This window comes from Scyliorhinus canicula, chromosome 3 (assembly GCF_902713615.1).
Source record: "Scyliorhinus canicula chromosome 3, sScyCan1.1, whole genome shotgun sequence".
Classification (NCBI taxonomy): domain Eukaryota; kingdom Metazoa; phylum Chordata; class Chondrichthyes; order Carcharhiniformes; family Scyliorhinidae; genus Scyliorhinus; species Scyliorhinus canicula.
This window is the reverse complement of record NC_052148.1, coordinates 271,068,256-271,088,288: the sequence shown is the minus strand read 5'-3', so window position 1 is coordinate 271,088,288 and position 20,033 is coordinate 271,068,256. Positions and strand designations below refer to the sequence as shown.

Here is a 20,033-nt window from a genome sequence, read left to right as displayed (position 1 = left end):
GCCATTATCAGGTTGCAGTGTGCAAAAGAGCGGCTGGTTTAGCTCACTAGGCTAAATCGCTGGTTTTAAAGCAGACCAGCAGCACGGTTCGATTCCCGTACCAGCCTCCCCGGACAGACGCCGGAATGTGGTGACTAGGGGCTTTTCACAGTAACTTCATTGAAGCCTACTCGTGACAATAAGCGATTTTCATTTCATTTTTCATTTTCAAGTGTTTCCCTGCTTTACCACACTTCATAAGCACGTCATCCCTTATAAAATGAGCTCAGGGAGCTCAGTTTGCAAAAAGAAGTCTTTCTTTTACTGCTGAATTTTAAAACCCTCCTACCCCATTTTCCCTGCAAGGAAAATATCATTCAGACCATCTCCAGCGACCGTGCTACTGAGGATTAAGAATTATTGCACCAAAATGCTTCACTTAAAAATAGCACATTAGAGAACTTGTAAAAAGGTCAGGACTTGCCGCCAAGGGGGGGTTCAGGACAGGGTGCTCCCGGGGACGTGGGTTGGTGAGGGGAGGATCTCAGCAATCTACCAACTGATGCAGGAGGGTGAGGAGGCCTCGGTGGAGGAGCTGAAGGATAAGTGGGAGAAGGAGCTGGGAGAGGAGATTGATGAGGGAACGTGGGCAGATGCCCTGGAGAGGGTGAATTCCTCCTTCTCCTGCGCGAGGCTTAGTTTGATTCAACTAAAGGTGCTGCGTAGGGCGCACATGACTGGGACAAGGCTTAGCCGGTTCTTTGGGGGGAGAGGACAGGTGTTCGGGTAGCCCGGCAAACCACAGCCACATGTTTTGGGTGTGCTCGGCGCTGGAGGGCTTTTGGAGGGGCGTCGCGGAGATTTTGCCAAGGCTGGTTGGTCAATTTCAGCAGCAACCCAGGGTGCGGGGGGGAGGGTTCTTTACTGGGTATGTGCATTTGTTTCCATGTTATTTAATTATTATTTTTGTTAATTTATTGCTTCTGTATTGGGGCGGGGTTACTGTTTTTTCTCTTTTTTTCCATGTTGTTGGTTAAAATTTGTTGAAAATTTGAATAAAAATTATTTTTTTAAAAAGGTCAGGACTTTCGACAAGTGTCGAAGCTGCTGCAGCAACCTGGTGGCATTGTAGATGGTGATATTTCAGACGGTGAAATTAGCTGCAAATATATCATTCAGGCTTATTTGTAACATTTAAAAATTGGGCCAGGAATTGATAAGAAACCACAGGTTGACATGGATTCCTCCTGCCTTTTTTAATCAACCTGCTTGTATAACAAGTAAGAAAACAACTAAGACTGGAATTCTCTTAATAGCATTGCTGAAAGATTCAATTCCAACTTTGTTCTACAATGACCCGGTTAAATATGTAAAACCGCGGTTATTCTGAGAAACCTGGGAGGAAATTAGTTCTTGTCTCTTATCAGTAGATGTTGCGATTTTAAAATGTGTAAAGGGGGCTGGTTTAGCACACTGGGCTAAATCGCTGGCTTTTAAAGCAGACCAAGGCAGGCCAGCAGCACGGTTCAATTCCCGTACCGGCCTCCCCGAACAGGCGCTGGAATGTGGCGACTAGGGGCTTTTCACAGTAACTTCATTGAAGCCTACTTGTGACAATAAGCGATTTTCATTCATTTTCATTTCATGTTCAGATGGCAAATTATATTTAATATCAAGCTATAACTTCACAAAATAAATTATTTTCCAGTTAACATATTATTCCGGTATCATTGCCTTTTTGGCTTGGTCAAATCTCGCCCCCTTCCTCAGGCAGAATTATGCTGGTTTTGTGACAATTCTTCAAGCAATTTCTTTTTTTTTTAAAGTTAGGAGTACCCAATTATTTTTTTTCCAAGGGGCAATTTAGAGTGGCCAATCCACCTAACCTGCACATCTTTTGGGTTGTGGGGCAGCACGGTAGCACAAGTGATTAGCACTGTGGCTTCACAGCGCCAGGGTCCCAGGTTCGATTCCCGGTTTGGGTCACTGTCTGTGCGGAGTCTGCACGTTCTCCCCGTGTCTGCGTGGGTTTCCTCCGGGTGCTCCGGTTTCCTCCCACAGTCCAAAGGCTTGAAAGTTAGGTGCATTAGCCATGATAAATTGCCCTTCGTGACCAAGAAAAGGTTAGGAGGGGTTATAGGGTTACGGGGATAGGGTGGAAGTGAGGGCATAAGTGGGTCGGTGCAGACTCGATGGGCCGAATGGCCTCCTGCTGCACTGTATGTTCTATGACGAACTTGGCGCGATTTCAATTTAACATTATAACTTCAAAATGAAGGTAAAATCTCCTTCAGCCACAAAAACCCTGGCAGTGCTAACCTAGTCTGAAGGAAAATAGTCGGTGATACTCTTGACCTACTTTCTTCACAACACTGGTTAGCTAGGTTAACTGAACTATTTCCAATATCTAGCATCAACAACAACACAAAAAAGAACTCTAGCCACCTTTATGACGTGGGTTTCACAAAAACAGATAGCCATAAGTTAAAATGACCACATCAAAACCTGCACCTGCTTTTATTCAACAAAGGGCATTTTATTTTCAGCTGGCACCTCCACAGGAAACACTCACTGAAAACATCATTAAAATGGCGATGATTTAACTGGTGATGAGCAAGTCAAAGGAGGAAAAAACACAGCTGCCGTTTAAAATGCTTTTTAAAAATGTAACATTCTCACTTGGTTCTCTTAAAAAGAATGAAGTTTCAAATCACAAATATTTGCATCAGAAATACTATTGTAACAAACCAGCACACACACATACGGGATGTTGAGAAGCTTAAGAACGTAGTCAATTTCTAGATTAAGGTGTTCACTTCCTTTTGTTGCAAGTGGTGGATGACGGAGTAAAACGGTGAGTGTTCCAGATAGCATTGAAACACATCTTTATCCTTTCCACCTTTTTGACTAATTGTACCCAATTAAGTTTATTTACAATGCAGAAATACGCTTGTCTATGCCCCACACAAACCACGTTCCACCCCCTACTTGATCTCATCGTGGAAGCTTAAACACACAAAAGAGGAAGGAGTAGCTTATCTAGTTTCCTCTTCAATGCATCTCTGCCAGGGTAGTGGGTTCCATCTTCTCTCAAGTGAGTGGTGAGATTAAGTCCCATCATGACTTAAAGTTTAGGTTATCGCTCAGTCCTTTTCCGAGAAGAACCCCAACTTGCTCAGTCTCTGAATCGTGGTAGCCTCTCTTGTATCATTCTCTCTCCAGCGAGTCTGTGTCCTTTTATGTAATCAGGAACTGCACAGCACTCCTAAGTGTGGTTTCTAAGTTCAGCATAACTTCGGTTTTTGAGTTCTGTTCCTCTAGAAATGGTCCCCGGCGCTTTACATTTGTCATGGCTTTGTTAGATTGGCGTGCTATGCTCTAATGTCAAAGAATTACAGAAGGAAAACGAAAGCATAATTAATTGATTTCCCTTCCAAACTCCTCCATTTGTTGACAAGTTTCTTATCAAAAACTGGCCGTCTTGTATCACTGGAGATGAGCGTTCTTGCTGGTTTGGTTTTAAGTTTTTGCTGCTTTCTTCATTTGAGTCTGAAATCAAAAACAAATTGAGCTGGACAAAAACAAAATACGATCATCAACCTGAAACGACAACTCGCGCTCTCTCTGCCGCCCAAGCTGAATATTTCCAACCTTTTCCAAATTAGAGGTTGTGCCTGGATTGCAGTAACTACCGCATTGGCGTTGAGTGAGCGATTTTATACCCATTGCTGCACAAAACTAACTGCTCCTCCACAGAATGTATTCATAGGTAACCTGCCGGAACCACACTGCATATTCAGATTCTAACCAATGGTGCAGAACAGGGGTCTGTCAAAAATAACCTAGAAAGTGGGCCTCGCGCAACCTGCCTACACCTCTCTCACCAATTAATTTTGAAACCGGAGGGGCAGCACGGTGGCCTAGTGGTTAGCACAACCGCCTCACGATGCTGAGGTCCCAGGTTCGATCCCGGCTCTGGGTCACTGTACGTGTGGAGTTTGCACATTCTCCCCGTGTTTGCGTGGGTCTCGCCCCCACAACCCAAAAATGTGCAGAGTAGGTGGATTGGCCACGCTAAATTGCCCCTTAATTGGAAAAAATAATTGGGTAATCTAAATTTATTTAAAAAAATAAATTTAAAAAAAAATTTTGAAACCTGCACTTGGGCACCATGATCAGTCAATTCAGCCGACAGCTAGTTACTGAAGTTCGTTGGTCATGACAGGACAAGGAGGTCTTCAGCTGCTTGGTGGTTCAGTGGTTAGCACTGCTGCCTCACAGTGCCAGGGACCCGGGTTCAATTCTGGCCTTGATTGACTGGCGTTTGCACGTTCTCCCTGTGTCTGGGTAGGTTTCCTCCCACAGTCCAAAGATGGGCAGGTTAGGTGGATTGGCCACCATAAATTGTCTCTTTAGTGTCCAAATCTGGGGTTGCGGGGATGGAGTGCCCAGGTAGGGAGTGTTCTTTCGGAGAGTCGGTGCAGACTCGATGGGCCGAATGGTCTCCGCCTGCACTGTCAGGAGTCTATTATTACGTTATTCAATCCACCCCCTCCCTCACCTGACCCTCAATAGGTAACCAGATCATCAACAAGTTTCACATTACACAAGTAAACCCAAAATGTATTTTTCTCTATATTTACACAATTAAGCGCCATGTTTTTGAGAGAGGGTCTATGGAGAACATGGGAGAGAGGCCATTATCATCTAGAAGGACAAGGGCAGTGAAATAGTCCAGATCCCTCATGCAGAGAACGGTAAAGGTACCTCTCGCCCTATGCGCAAAAGGTTGAAGTCATAACTTGTGGAAGCTTTATTACTCCAATCATTTTATACACGCAACTTGCTAATTCATGTCTTCGACACTGTCTACCATTCATCTAACGTCTACCAGTTCTGACAGTCCAGTCACCATGATCGCCCACAATGGCCAGTTAACCCGGAATAATTACCTCCGAATGTGATCTGGAAACCAAGAACGATACAGCACAGGAAGAGGCCATTCAATAGGACTCAGCCATCCTGCTGTTCACCAGCTCTCTATCTCAAAGTCTCCACATTGAAGCCTTGGCTGGGCCATGGTAGAAAACTCCTTTGCCCTTTATACAGCAGCATTAAGGTTCAGCTATAACCAGCAGTGGGAATTCAGAACACCCTGATGGTGGAACTGGTAAATTATTGAAATAAACCCTTTTTGTAATCCATTCTTGACATGTAAGTGGCAGTGACAACATTTATTGCCCCTGACTAACTGCCATCGAAGTGGTGGGCAGCTGCCTATGACTGCATGGCGCACTGGGGCCATCTCAAAGCTCAGCTCAGAGTCAGTCCCACTGGTGTGGGGTCATGTGGGCCAGACCAGGTAAAGATGGCAGATTTCCTTCTCTAAAGGGATGTTCGTCAATCGGGGTTGGGGGGGGGGGGGGGTTTAAATGACAAAGCGGCCGTTTCAGAATCATTATTATTAATAACTAGCATTTCATGTCAGATTTGTTACATCCAAATCCTTCCAGCTGTGGAGGTGGGATTTGAACACATGGCTCAGTGGGGTCCTCTGGGTTACTGGGCCACGATATTATTGGACCCCTCACAGGGAGGTGTGCACAATGGACGGAACTGTCCAACTATACACTGACCACCAGAAAAACCTGCAGGACGAGAAAGATAACTAACCAGCTGATTCGCCATGGACCAACACAAAGGAGAACCAAAGTTACAGAGGCTGCAAGTGTTCTGATAAATGGTTTACACATTGATAATTTAAAAAAAAATTTAAAGTGCCCGATCCTTTTTTTCCAATCAAGGGGCAATTTAGCGTGGCCAATCCACCTACCCTGCACATCTTTGGGTTGTGGAGGTGAAACCCACGCAGACACAGGGAGAATGTGCAAACTCCACACGGACTGTGACCCAGAGCCGCGATCGAACCCGGGTGCTTGGCACCGTGAGGCAGCAGTGCTAACCACTGCGTCACCGTACCGCCCCTCACAGGTTGATAATTAAAGTTTCCGAAGAATGTCGAAGTCTTGGAGAGGGTGCAGAGGAGATTTACTGGAACGGTTCCCGGGGGGGGGGGGGGGGGGCTCAGTTAATGTGGAGAGAGTTGGGACTGTTCTCAGAGCAGAGGGGAGATTTAATAATGATGTTCAAAAATCATGAAGGGGTTTTGTAAAGTAACTAAGAAATTTTTCAGTGTCAGTAACCAGACGGCAGAGATTTAAAGTAATTGACCAAAAACAAAAACCCCAAAATGTGAGGTGACGGGAATTTGTACACAGATCTGGAATCTACTGATAGGCTGCTGGAAGCAGATTTAGTAACTTGCAAACGAGAAGTGGATGAATACCTGAAGGGACAATAATTGCCACTCTGATTTTGTTTGGATTTTGGAGCAGCAGCATCATCTTAGAATTGTGATGTAACAGTAACTAAGACAACCTGCCCTTGCCCTCTGAACTGCCCAGAGCGACAGTGAGAGGCAGCGACATGTTGACAATAGCTATTTGTCCCCTTCAAAGCTCAAAACACTCACTGTAATTATTTCTATTTTGAACTGTAGATGCCATTCCCATTATGCCCCAAACCTTCCAACAATGTCACAATACCAGGGGCTCTTCATACTCAAAACCCACCAATCTTAAACCAATCTTAAATAGCCACTCACCAGTTTCCATCTTATTAACTTGATCCATTCATCAGCTTCAACTCCCGTCTTTGTACACATGTAATACGTCCTTTCGGGAAATACCAAACTGAAAGAAAGGTTCAGCAACACATTATTGATACAAATTGAAACATAAGATTTACGATACTTTACACTGTGTATCAGGATGGAGAATTACAATGTCTTTTGTTTGTTTTTTATTGTTCCGTTCTCAACATTCAAGTCAACAGATAGCAGTTTTGGTTAACAAGCCAAAATTGGTCTGTTTTAAATAAATGTTTAGATCTGCACCACACCAGCAGCAAAATATATGCAGCTGACAGTAGCCCTCATGTGGCTCTGAAGGAGCTGTGCAAAAGCAGCAAAGGTCGATTAGGCTCAGATATGTCTATCTCTTCACCTTAGCCTCTTTATTGAGCGTCAAGCTCCAATGGTGTCAGCACTGGGAGCTGGGGGGGGGGGGGGGGGCACTGGGAGCGGGGGGGGGGGGCACTGGGAGCGGGGGGGGGCGCTGAGTGCAGGGGGGGCACTGAGTGCAGGGGGAGCACTGAGTGCAGGGGGGAAGTACGGAGTGAGGGGGGAAGTACAGAGTGAGGGGGGAGTACGGAGTGAGGGGGAGAGTACGGAGTGAGGGGGGAGTACGGAGTGAGGGGGGAGTACGGAGTGAGGGGGGGAGTACGGAGTGAGGGGGGAGTACGGAGTGAGGGGGAGTACGGAGTGAGGGGGAGTACGGAGTGAGGGGGAGAGTACGGAGTGAGGGGGAGAGTACGGAGTGAGGGGGAGAGTACGGAGTGAGGGGTGGGAGTACGGAGTGAGGGGGTGGGAGTACGGAGTGAGGGGAGAGTATGGAGTGAGGGGAGAGTATGGAGTGAGGGGGGAGTACGGAGTGAGGGGGGAGTACGGAGTGAGGGGTGGGAGTACGGAGTGAGGGGTGGGAGTACGGAGTGAGGGGTGGGAGTACGGAGTGAGGGGGAGTACGGAGTGAGGGGGGAGTACGGAGTGAGGGGGGAGTACGGAGTGAGGGGTGGGAGTATGGAGTGAGGGGGAGTATGGAGTGAGGGGGAGTACGGAGTGAGGGGAGTACGGAGTGAGGGGGGAGTATGGAGTGAGGGGGGAAGTACGGAGTGAGGGGGAGAGTACGGAGTGAGGGGGGGAAGTACGGAGGGGGGGAGTACGGAGTGAGGGGGGAGAGTACGGAGTGGGGGGAGAGTACGGAGTGAGGGGGGGAGTACGGAGTGAGGGGGGAGTACGGAGTGAGGGGGGAGTACGGAGTGAGGGGAAGTACGGAGTGAGGGGGAGAGTACGGAGTGAGGGGGGAGTACGGAGTGAGGGGGGAGTATGGAGTGAGGGGGGGAGTACGGAGTGAGGGGGGGGGAAGTATGGAGTGAGGGGGGAGTACGGAGTGAGGGGGGAGTATGGAGTGAGGGGGAGAGTATGGAGTGAGGGGGAGAGTACGGAGTGAGGGGGAGAGTACGGAGTGAGGGGGGAGTACGGAGTGAGGGGGGGAGTACGGAGTGAGGGGGAGAGTACGGAGTGAGGGGGGAGAGTACGGAGTGAGGGGGGAGTACGGAGTGAGGGGGGAGAGTACGGAGAGAGGGGGAGAGTACGGAGTGAGGGGGAGAGTACGGAGTGAGGGGGGAGAGTACGGAGTGAGGGGGGAGTACGGAGTGAGGGGGGGGAGTACGGAGTGAGGGGGGGAAGTACGGAGTGAGGGGGGGGAGTATGGAGTGAGGGGGGAGTACGGAGTGAGGGGGAGAGTACGGAGTGAGGGGGAGAGAGTACGGAGGAGGGGGAGTACGGAGTGAGGGGGGAGTACGGAGGAGTGAGGGGAAGTACGGAGTGAGGGGGAGAGTACGGAGTGGGGGGAGTATGGAGTGAGGGGGGAGTATGGAGTCAGGGGGGGAGTACGGAGTGGGGGGAAGTATGGAGTGAGGGGGAGTACGGAGTGAGGGGGAGAGTACGGAGTGAGGGGGAGAGTACGGAGTGAGGGGGATTACGGAGTGAGGGGGAGAGTACGGAGTGAGGGGGAGAGTACGGAGTGAGGGGGAGAGTACGGAGTGAGGGGGGAGTACGGAGTGAGGGGGGAGAGTACGGAGGGGGAGAGTACGGAGTGAGGGGGAGAGTACGGAGTGAGGGGGGAGTACGGAGTGAGGGGGGAGAGTACGGAGTGATGGGGGAGTACGGAGTGAGGGGGAGAGTACGGAGTGAGGGGGGGGAGAGTACGGAGTGAGGGGGGGGGAGAGTACGGAGTGAGGGGGGTGGGGGGGAGTACGGAGTGAGGGGTGGGAGTACGGAGTGAGGGGGGAGTACGGAGTGAGGGGGGGAAGTACGGAGTGAGGGGGGAGTATGGAGTGAGGGGGGAGTACGGAGTGAGGGGTGGGAGTACGGAGGAGGGGGGAAGTACGGAGTGAGGGGGGAGATGGAGTGAGGGGGGAGTACGGAGTGAGGGGGGAGAGTACGGGTGAAGGGGAGAGTACGGAGTGAGGGGGGGGGAGTACGGAGTGAGGGGGGAGTACGGGGAGTGAGGGGAAGTACGGAGTGAGGGGGAGAGTACGGAGTGAGGGGGGAGTATGGAGTGAGTGGGGGGGAGTATGGAGTGAGGGGGGGAGTACGGAGTGAGGGGGAAGTGAGGTGTAGGGGGGAGTACGGAGTGAGGGGGAGTATGGAGTGAGGGGGAGAGTACGGAGTGAGGGGGAGAGTACGGAGTGAGGGGTGGAGTACGGAGTGAGGGGGAGAGTACGGAGTGAGGGGGGAGAGACGGAGTGAGGGGGAGAGTACGGAGTGAGGGGGGAGTACGGAGTGAGGGGGAGAGTACGGAGTGAGGGGGAGAGTACGGAGTGAGGGGGGAGTACGGAGTGAGGGGGGAGACGGAGGAGGGGGGAGAGTACGGAGTGATGGGGGAGTACGGAGTGAGGGGGAGAGTACGGAAGGGGGGGAGAGTACGGAGTGAGGGGGGAGAGTACGGAGTGAGGGGGGAGTACGGAGTGGGGGGTGGGAGTACGGAGTGAGGGGGGGAGTACGGAGTGAGGGGTGGGAGTACGGAGTGAGGGGGGGAAGTACGGAGTGAGGGGGGAGTATGGAGTGAGGGGGGAGTACGGAGTGAGGGGAGAAGTACGGAGTGAGGGGGGAGTATGGAGTGAGGGGGGAGTATGGAGTGAGGGGGAGAGTATGGAGTGAGGGGGGAGAGTACGGAGTGAGGGGGAGTACGGAGTGAGGGGGAGAGTACGGAGTGGGGGGAAGTACGGAGTGAGGGGGTACGGAGAGTGAGGGGGGGTACGGAGTGAGGGGGAGAGTACGGAGTGAGGGGTGGGAGTACGGAGTGAGGGGGGGGGAGTACGGAGTGAGGGGTGGGAGTACGGAGTGAAGGGGAAGTACGGAGTGAGGGGGGAGTACGGAGTGAGGGGGGGAGTACGGAGTGAGGGGGGAGTACGGAGTGAGGGGTGGGAGTACGGAGTGAGGGGGGAAGTACGGAGTGAGGGGGGAGTATGGAGTGAGGGGGGAGTACGGAGTGAGGGGTGGGAGTACGGAGTGAGGGGGGGAAGTACGGAGTGAGGGGGGGAAGTACGGAGTGAGGGGGAGTATGGAGTGAGGGGGGAGTACGGAGTGAGGGGGGAGAGTACGGAGTGAGGGGGAGAGTACGGAGTGAGGGGGGGAGTACGGAGTGAGGGGGGAGTACGGAGTGAGGGGAAGTACGGAGTGAGGGGGAGAGTACGGAGTGAGGGGGGAGTACGGAGTGAGGGGGGAGTATGGAGTGAGGGGGGGAGTACGGAGTGAGGGGGAAGTATGGAGTGAGGGGGGAGTACGGAGGGGGGGGGAGTAGGGAGTGAGGGGGAGAGTATGGAGTGAGGGGGAGAGTACGGAGTGAGGGGGAGAAGGAGTGAGGGGGGAGTACGGAGTGAGGGGGGAGAGTACGGAGTGAGGGGGAGAGTACGGAGTGAGGGGGAGAGTACGGAGTGAGGGGGAGTACGGAGTGAGGGGGGAGAGTACGGAGAGAGGGGAGGTACGGAGTGAGGGGGAGAGTACGGAGTGAGGGGGAGTACGGAGTGAGGGGGGAGTACGGAGTGAGGGGTGGGAGTACGGAGGAGGGGGGGAAGTACGGAGTGGGGGGGAGTATGGAGTGAGGGGGGAGTACGGAGTGAGGGGGGAGAGTACGGAGTGAGGGGGAGAGTACGGAGTGAGGGGGGAGTACGGAGTGAGGGGGAGGTACGGAGTGAGGGGAAGTACGGAGTGAGGGGGAGAGTACGGAGTGAGGGGGGAGTATGGAGTGAGGGGGGAGTATGGAGTCAGGGGGGGAGTACGGAGTGAGGGGGAAGTATGGAGGAGGGGGGGAGTACGGAGTGAGGGGGAGAGTACGGAGTGAGGGGGGAGAGTACGGAGTGAGGGGGGATTACGGAGTGAGGGGGAGAGTACGGAGTGAGGGGGAGAGAGGAGTGAGGGGGAGAGGACGGAGTGAGGGGGGAGTACGGAGTGAGGGGGAGAGAGTACGGAGTGAGGGGGAGAGTACGGAGTGAGGGGGAGAGTACGGAGTGAGGGGGAGTACGGAGTGAGGGGGGAGAGTACGGAGTGATGGGGGGAGTACGGAGTGAGGGGGAGAGTACGGAGTGAGGGGGGGAGAGTACGGAGTGAGGGGGGAGAGTACGGAGTGAGGGGGGAGTACGGAGTGAGGGGTGGGAGTACGGAGTGAGGGGGAGTACGGAGTGAGGGGGGAAGTACGGAGGGAGGGGGGAGTATGGAGTGAGGGGGGAGTACGGAGTGAGGGGTGGGAGTACGGAGGGGAGGGGGGAAGTACGGAGTGAGGGGGGGAGTTATGGAGTGAGGGGGGAGTACGGAGTGAGGGGGGAGAGTACGGAGTGAAGGGGGAGAGTACGGAGTGAGGGGGGAGTACGGAGTGAGGGGGGAGTACGGAGTGAGGGGAAGTACGGAGTGAGGGGGTGTTCTGGAAAATACAGAATGTGTCATTTGAAACATAGAGGTCTGCCAACATCTGATCGGGGAGAGTGCAGGGAAAGATCCCACAAGAGGTTGGTGGCAGCTGAAGGGCACAGAAACTGTGGGCAGCAATTTCAGTCTATCAGAATGGTTATTACAACCTGCAGCAGGAAAAGGCAAAAGAAAAAAGTTTTAAAAAATCTCTTTGTGTTGTTGGAAAATTGTGATGGACTGCCCCTTTAAGACCCGAAGTCCGATCCTTATCAGAGGTCCCGATCAGAACAGCTGAAACAAAGAAACCAGCGTGGACTTCAGACTCCTCCCCTTTTTCTCCCCACGAGGCAAGAAGCAGAACAAAGACACCAGCAGCAGAACACCAGCGGCACCCGAAGAAGAAGAAGGACAGCAAGAGCAGAGGCCCAGCAGGGGAAGGCCCAAAAAGACCAGACCAGACCAGACCAGAAGGAAGACGGAGCAGCAGCAGGAGAGAAGCAGCCACAGAAGAAAGAAGAGGAGGAAAAGAGAAAACTGCACCGGGAGAGATGACCAGGAGGCTTGAAAGTGAAAGAGAGAGAGAGAGAGTCTGAAGGCCTCACCAACCAACCAGACAACATCAAAAAGTAAATAATGTTTTAATTTAATGAGATAAAAAGAGTATGTTAATAATAAAATAATTTAACCTGAAAAAGTGGTTATTAGCTTACTTCACTTCCTTAAGAACGCAGGACCCGTGACATCGATGCCATTAAGGGGTAAGTAAGTAAAATTCTTCAGTGAAGGTAGGAGTTATACCGGGGGATAACTTGAAAGGAGAGTTTGACCCGAATAGCACTCTCAGAGGCCTGTACTGGAGTCAGGGAGGAAGTTCCCTGTTCGCGGTTTTTAGAATATTGGCCCGTAAGGTTCTTTGGTATAAAGGGAATTCTAAAACATATAGGTGAATTTAAAAAACATGGCGCCCAGCGTGGAGGCCTAGAATATTAGAAGTTTCTAGGTAAAGCGAGGCTAGAATATTAGAAGTTTCTAGTTAAGCAGAGTAGGGGCTAGAATATTAGAAGTTTCTAGTTCCCAAGAAAGGCCTAGAATATTAGAAGTTTCTAGGTAAAGCGAGGCTAGAATATTAGAAGTTTCTAGTTAAGCAGAGTAGGGGCTAGAATATTAGAAGTTTCTAGTTCCCAAGAAAAGCCTAGAATATTAGAAGTTTCTAGGTAAAGCGAGGCTAGAATATTAGAAGTTTCTAGTTAAGCAGAGTAGGGGCTAGAATATTAGAAGTTTCTAGTTCCCAAGAAACGGGTGGAATATTAGAAGTTTCTAACCGGCAAAAAGGCTAGAATATTAGAAGTTTCTAGTCTATGTGTGAGTCAAACTTTACCTGCCGAGTTTAGTTTGGAAAGTCAGGTGTGATTGGCTTTGTAAGGATATTCTGTGGATCGAGGGGACTGAAGCTCAGGTTGGGGGTGAAAATCAGTAGACTAGAAGATACTGACCCTGAGAAAAAGTCTGCAAGACATTTTGGTGATAGCACTAAAATCTTGCATCCATCACTGGTAAAAGGGGCTAAAGAATAAATCATCCTCAGAGTAAGGCGGATTGTGCGGACATTTTCTGGAAAATAGGGACGCTTATATTCAGAAACCAATAATCAATCGACCCTTAACTAGAGCAGGAAGATAGTGCCTTGGTCAGCCTTGGATAGGGCCCAGAAAGGGTACTTATCCTTAATTTCAGAGTGCACCTGAAAGGGACAACCAGGAACAGAACTAAAAATCCGAAATGGCAATTAGGGTAATTCTCATGCCCTGGGATACGGTCAAGAGAAATGTAGAAATGAAAAGGGAATGGAAGAAATTAAAAGAGCAAAAGAAATCCTGGACAGGAGATATGTATCCAGACGGAGATATCTCCTCTTTGTTAGAGTGCCAAAAGCCCTGCAATATACAGATTCAGTCAGGGTCCTTAAAGCACTTTGTCATTTTGCATTTGAAAAGCGAGCTGAATCACTAATCGTGTTTGGACACAGACAGAAGCATGCAGCTGCTCAAGTGGGCAAAGTGTGTTCCAAACTGATTAAAATCATTGACGGAGTAAACAGGACAGAATAATACAGATCCTAGTAAACCCAAAAGTAACTCTGAAGTGGTAGGCAAATATATAAAACAACTGCAGAAAAATGAACCATTAGAAATGGAAAGTGACGAGGAATCAGGCCTAGAATCAGATAGCCGAGAGAATTCGGACTCCTGTGAAAATTTCCCAACGGGATACAATTTTCCATACCCAGATCCAAGTCTGTTTCAGGAAGAAAATTGGCCTCAGCAATCTGCCACACATAAGAAAGAAGCGTTTATCGATCATTTCGTTGAACCACAAGAAAGTGAAGAGGAACAAGGCATAGTTGGGATTATGGCGCTCCTGTGATGGGACAGGAAGAATTATCATCCTCATCCGAGAATGAGGAAATAGTCAAACCAAAGAGAGGGTTAGATCAGTTAAAGGCAGCAATTGCGATATATCGGGGTCATTAGTGGGAGACAAGAAGAGGATGATTTAAGCATTAAATTAGACATATATAAAAATGGATATGGTATGGTACTTGCTAATCTTAGCAATCAGACACCTATCAAACATCTGACAGGAAACTGGTCGAGAGCTGAACAAAAGTTTTCAAACATCGAGAAATGTCTAGCAGCTATAACAAAGAGAATAGCAGAGATAGAAAACTTGTCGGGTGGTAAGAAAATTTATGTCACAACTGAGTTTCTGGAGTTAAAGGAGCTAACCAAGAGACAGATTTGCCAGCAAGGCGCGAATACAGCTCGATGGAAAGATGGGAAACCATTCTTCTAAACCCTGACTTAATGTTTGTTCATAACATTCAAAAGGGACAGAACTATGATGAGCAGTTAGTAAAACGGAGTTGGTGAATGCTTGGGTATTATATACTGATGGTAGTAAAGTCAAGAAGGACGAAGGAACAAGGCCAGATGGGCATTCATTTTAAAAAATTCAGGAAACATAGTAGTGGAGGAACAGGGAGTAATCATTGGATCAGCTCAGACAGCTGAGGTAGAGGGAGTATTGCAAGGGCTAAAGGAGTGTCACCAGCGAAAGCTGCAGGAAGTTACCGTTGTAACCGATGCTTTTTCGTGCAGCAAGGATTGGAGAAAGATTTGGAGTTTTGGAAACTAAACGGTTGGACGAACGGTAGAAATAAACTACTGGAACAGAAAGAAACAGTGGGAAGAGATAGATAAAAATTTTAGCCGATATGGAGATCCAAGACAATTCATCAAAAAGCACACACAAAAGGAATTGGGGAACTGTGTAAGGGGAATCAGGAAGTGGATGAATTAGCCAGACTTAGGACAATAATCTTGGGGACTCTTGGGAACTCAGCAGCCGACCATCAAATGATAATAAGCAAGTACATGAAGCCACAGGACATGGGGGTCATGTTGTAGTCGCAAGGAGTTGAAGAAAGTTGGACTTAAAATAGCCTATTGGAGACAACATTTAACTGCAGTAGGAAGGAGAAATGTGAGAGATGTATGGCCTGTGGAGGACAGAGAGGAAATAAAACATATGGGAGCATAAAAACTGAGAAACCAATGCAGGAATGGTCATTAGATTATGCAGGACCACTTTTTCCCAGAAGCAGCAAAGGTCATTTGTATTTTTTAGTCAAAGCTGATAGCTGCACGGGAGAAATTGACCTTAGAGCAACCAGCAAAAGCAAATGGAGCCACAACCAAAAGGGTATTGGCAGAAATGATGACCTCCAGAGGTAGACCAGAATCGATCCGAATGGACAACGCGCCACACTTTAGAAACAATACTGTTATTAACTTTTGTGCTGACAGAGGAATAACAATCAAGTGGGCCGTGAAATATGCACCTGAGAGTAATGGAATGGCTGAGAGGTCTGTAAGAAAGTAAAGGATTGGATCATAAAGAATCAGAATAATAAAGGCTGGGATAAAGACATTGAAAGAATAGTATTTGATCTTAATAGCAACCTTGGAACCTCTGTCCCCCAGGGACAAGGAGACCCAAGTGAATCTGGGAATTATCAAGTAGAGACGAAGTTTGGGTGAGTTACCAACTAAGACTGCGGGGGAAAATCATTCGCGAGACTGTAAAATGTAAAGACAAGATTGTTCAGATTCTGGGTACACATACACTTGAATTAGAGAAGCATGGTGTCTGGAGCAAAAGAAATTGTGTCACGCTTGAACCACAGACCCAGTGTAGCATCAGAGGAGTTTGAGATTCTTCGAATCTCACTCAGGGGTGCAATGACAGAAAGGAGGCTTGACTACATCAAGGATAGGAATATAAACCAGTTCAAAAAGAAATGATGGCAAAAGGAATCCGGAAGTCTGGAGAGGGCACTCTCTGGGATAATCCGAATTAAAGAATAGGGCCCTCTCCACCCTTGATCTGTTCATTTGCTTTTTTCAGGTGGAAAAATTAATAACAAACCAGGTCGCAAGAAGGAAGAGAACTACACTCCAATAACAAACCAGTTCGCGAGAAGGAAGAGAACTACACTCCAGAGAAGAATCTGTTCGACAGGATTGGGGGGAAACAATGATATAATTGGCTACAAATTTGAGGGAATTAATTGCAAATTAGAATATCAAATATAAATGGACAGTGAAACCCCCGGTCAGACATCTCTAACTGGACATTAGTGATGGATGACTCTGTGGTCTCCATGGGGTATGTACTACGCAGTGGAATCATTAAGGTCTCGGCAGCAGATAGCAGCGACTGACGAGGAACGCCCAATATGATCAATGATAATAGGTTAAGAATTTTCAGTAGCTTGATACTACGGCGGGGAAATTGTTACCAATGCAACAAAACAATATTGCATTGAGAGCTATAATCGTTGATAAGAAAATTTTTTTTATTTTCATGTAAATTGATAGGGACCTGTGTATATATATGAGAAGGGGGGTATGTGTGTCGTTAAATAACTTGATCCGCATTTCTAAACTGTGAATGTTTTAATAGAGGGTAGTAGTATGTAATAATGATTGTTCCAAAAGCCAAGAAGCGATATGTTTCGATATTGATATAAATTGTTAACAGTTGAAAATATGTAAGTGAAACACACAGTCTATTGGTTAGGTAATGTATAAGGTGTTAAGATAAGATAAAATTTTACTATGTATAGAACAATAAGGAGAATTTGTTTGGGAAGAGAAAAAAAAGAGACGGTTCAATGCGGTTTTGTAAATGCTGAAATGAAAAATATACACGTTGTCAGAAAGATGTTCTCTCATGTAAACCAGGGGTTGGCAAGACTTACATGATTCACGACAATGTTAGACATTAATGGGGAAGTTAGGAATACAAGCAGGATCAATTGACATTTTAAATTAATAAGGACTAGGGGATCAGTGGTGGGGTAAAAAGATATCACAATTACCACATTCCAATCAGAATGGAAAAACAAGACTCGTATTGACACTGGTCTATGATAGGCCTACAAATGACAATGATCAGGGATGTAGGTTAGTACAATTGGATGGGGGGACAATAACCAAATTATAGTAATGTTTCAATGTCAAGACGGGGTGTTCTGGAAAATACAGAATGTGTCATTTGAAACATAGAGGTCTGCCAACATCTGATCGGGGAGAGTGCAGGGAAAGATCCCACAAGAGGTTGGTGGCAGCTGAAGGGCACAGAAACTGTGGGCAGCAATTTCAGTCTATCAGAATGGTTATTACAACCTGCAGCAGGAAAAAGGCAAAGAAAAAAGTTTTAAAAAATCTCTTTGTGTTGTGGAAAATTGTGATGGACTGCCCCTTTAAGACCCGAAGTCCGATCCTTATCAGAGGTCCCGATCAGAACAGCTGAAACAAAGAAAAACCAGCGTTGGACTTCAGACTCCTCCCCTTTTTCTCCCCACGAGGCAAGAAGCAGAACAAAGACACCAGAAGCAGAACACCAGCGGCACCCGAAGAAGCAAGAAAGACAGCAAGAGCAGAGGCCCAGCAGAGGGAGGCCCCAAAAAGACCAGACCAGACCAGACCAGAAGGAAGACGGAGCAGCAGCAGGAGAGAAGCAGCCACAGAAAGAAGAAGAAGAGGAGGAAAAGAGAAAACTGCACCGGGAGAGATGACAGGAGGCTTGAAAGTGAAAGAGAGCGAGAGAGAGTCTGAAGGCTCTCACCAACCAACCAGACAACATCAAAAAGTAAATAACTGTTTTTAATTTAATGAGATAAAAAGAGTATGTTAATAATAAAATAATTTAACCTGAAAAAGTGGTTATTAGCTTACTTCACTTCCTTAAGAACGCAGGACCCGTGACATCGATGCCATTAAGGGGTAAGTAAGTAAAATTCTTCAGTGAAGGTAGGAGTTATACCGGGGGATAACTTGAAAGGAGAGTTTGACCCGAATAGCACTCTCAGAGGCCTGTACTGGAGTAAGGGAGGAAGTTCCCTGTTCGCGGTTTTTAGAATAGTGGCCCGTAAGGTTCGTTGGTATAAAGGGAATTCTAAAAACATATAGGTGAATTTAAAAAACAGGGGAGAGTACGGAGTGAGGGGGGAGTATGGAGTGAGGGGGGAGTATGGAGTGAGGGGGGAGTACGGAGTGAGGGGGAAGTATGGAGTGAGGGGGGAGTACGGAGTGAGGGGGAGTATGGAGTGAGGGGGAGGAGTACGGAGTGAGGGGGAGAGTACGGAGTGGGGTGGAGTACGGAGTGAGGGGGGAGAGTACGGAGTGAGGGGGGAGAGTACGGAGTGAGGGGGAGAGTACGGAGTGAGGGGGGAGTACGGAGTGAGGGGGAGAGTACGGAGTGAGGGGGGGAGTACGGAGTGAGGGGGGAGTACGGAGTGAGGGGGGAGAGTACGGAGTGATGGGGGAGTACGGAGTGAGGGGGAGAGTACGGAGTGAGGGGGGGAGAGAGTACGGAGTGAGGGGGGAGAGTACGGAGTGAGGGGGGAGTACGGAGTGAGGGGTGGGAGTACGGAGTGAGGGGGGAGTACGGAGTGAGGGGTGGGAGTACGGAGTGAGGGGGGGAAGTACGGAGTGGGGGGGAGTATGGAGTGAGGGGGGAGTACGGAGTGAGGGGTGGGAGTACGGAGTGAGGGGGGAAGTACGGGTGAGGGGGGAGTATGGAGTGAGGGGGGAGTACGGAGTGAGGGGGGAGGAGTACGGAGTGAGGGGGAGAGTACGGAGTGAGGGGGGAGTACGGAGTGAGGGGGAGAGTACGGAGTGAGGGGGAGGGAGGTACGGAGTGAGGGGGAGAGTACGGAGTGAGGGGGAGTACGGAGTGAGGGGGGAGAGTACGGAGAGAGGGGGAGAGTACGGAGTGAGGGGGAGAGTACGGAGTGAGGGGGGAGTACGGAGTGAGGGGGGAGTACGGAGTGAGGGGTGGGAGGTACGGAGGAGGGGGGAAGTACGGAGTGAGGGGGGAGTATGGAGTGAGGGGGGAGTACGGAGTGAGGGGGGAGAGTACGGAGTGAGGGGGGGAGAGTACGGAGTGAGGGGGGAGTACGGAGTGAGGGGGGAGTACGGAGTGAGGGGAAGTACGGAGTGAGGGGGAGAGTACGGAGTGAGGGGGGAGTACGGAGTGAGGGGGGGAGTATGGAGTGAGGGGGGAGTATGGAGTGAGGGGGGGAGTACGGAGTGAGGGGGAAGTATGGCGTGAGGGGGGAGTACGGAGTGAGGGGGGAGAGTACGGAGGTGGAGGGGGGAGAGTACGGAGTGAGGGGGGGAGTGAGGGAGAAGTGAGGGGAGAGTACGGAGTGAGGGGGAGAGTAAGGAGTGAGGGGGAGAGTACGGAGTGAGGGGGGAGTACGGAGTGAGGGGGGAGAGTACGGAGTGAGGGGGGAGAGTACGGAGTGAGGGGGAGAGTACGGAAGTGAGGGGGGAGACGGATTCGTGAGGGGGGAGAGTACGGAGTGATGGGGGAGTACGGAGTGAGGGGGAGAGTACGGAGTGAGGGGGGGGGAGAGTACGGAGGTGAGGGGGAAGAGTACGGAGTGGGGGGGAGTACGGAGTGAGGGGTGGGAGTACGGCAGTGAGGGGGGAGTACGGAGTGAGGGGGGGAAGTACGGAGTGAGGGGGGAGTATGGGGTGAGGGGGGAGTACCGGAGTGAGGGGTGGGAGTACGGAGTGAGGGGGGGAAGTACGGAGTGAGGGGGGAGTATGGAGTGAGGGGGGAGTACGGAGTGAGGGGGGGAGAGTACGGAGTGAAGGGGAGAGTACGGAGTGAGGGGGGAGTACGGAGTGAGGGGGGAGTACGGAGTGAGGGGAAGTACGGAGTGGGGGGAGAGTACGGAGTGAGGGGGGAGTATGGAGTGAGGGGGGAGTATGGAGTGAGGGGGGGAGTACGGAGTGAGGGGGAAGTATGGAGTGAGGGGGGAGTACGGAGTGAGGGGGAGTATGGAGTGAGGGGGAGAGTACGGAGTGAGGGGGGAGTACGGAGTGAGGGT

The 20,033-nt window shown here is 49.9% G+C and overlaps 1 protein-coding gene across 1 annotated transcript in view; it reads right to left on the bottom strand.

Annotated features, from left to right (window-relative positions):
• Positions 1–2,491: 2,491 nt before the first annotated feature.
• dapp1 (dual adaptor of phosphotyrosine and 3-phosphoinositides) overlaps positions 2,492–20,033 on the bottom strand; it is a 91,750-nt gene continuing 74,208 nt past the window's right edge. The window contains exons 8-9 of the mRNA XM_038792803.1: positions 6,644–6,731; positions 2,492–3,528 (exon numbers count right to left, since the gene is read on the bottom strand). Coding sequence (XP_038648731.1) covers positions 3,499–3,528; positions 6,644–6,731 — 118 coding nt within the window. The 3' untranslated portion in view covers positions 2,492–3,498. The remainder of the gene's footprint in view (positions 3,529–6,643; positions 6,732–20,033) is intronic.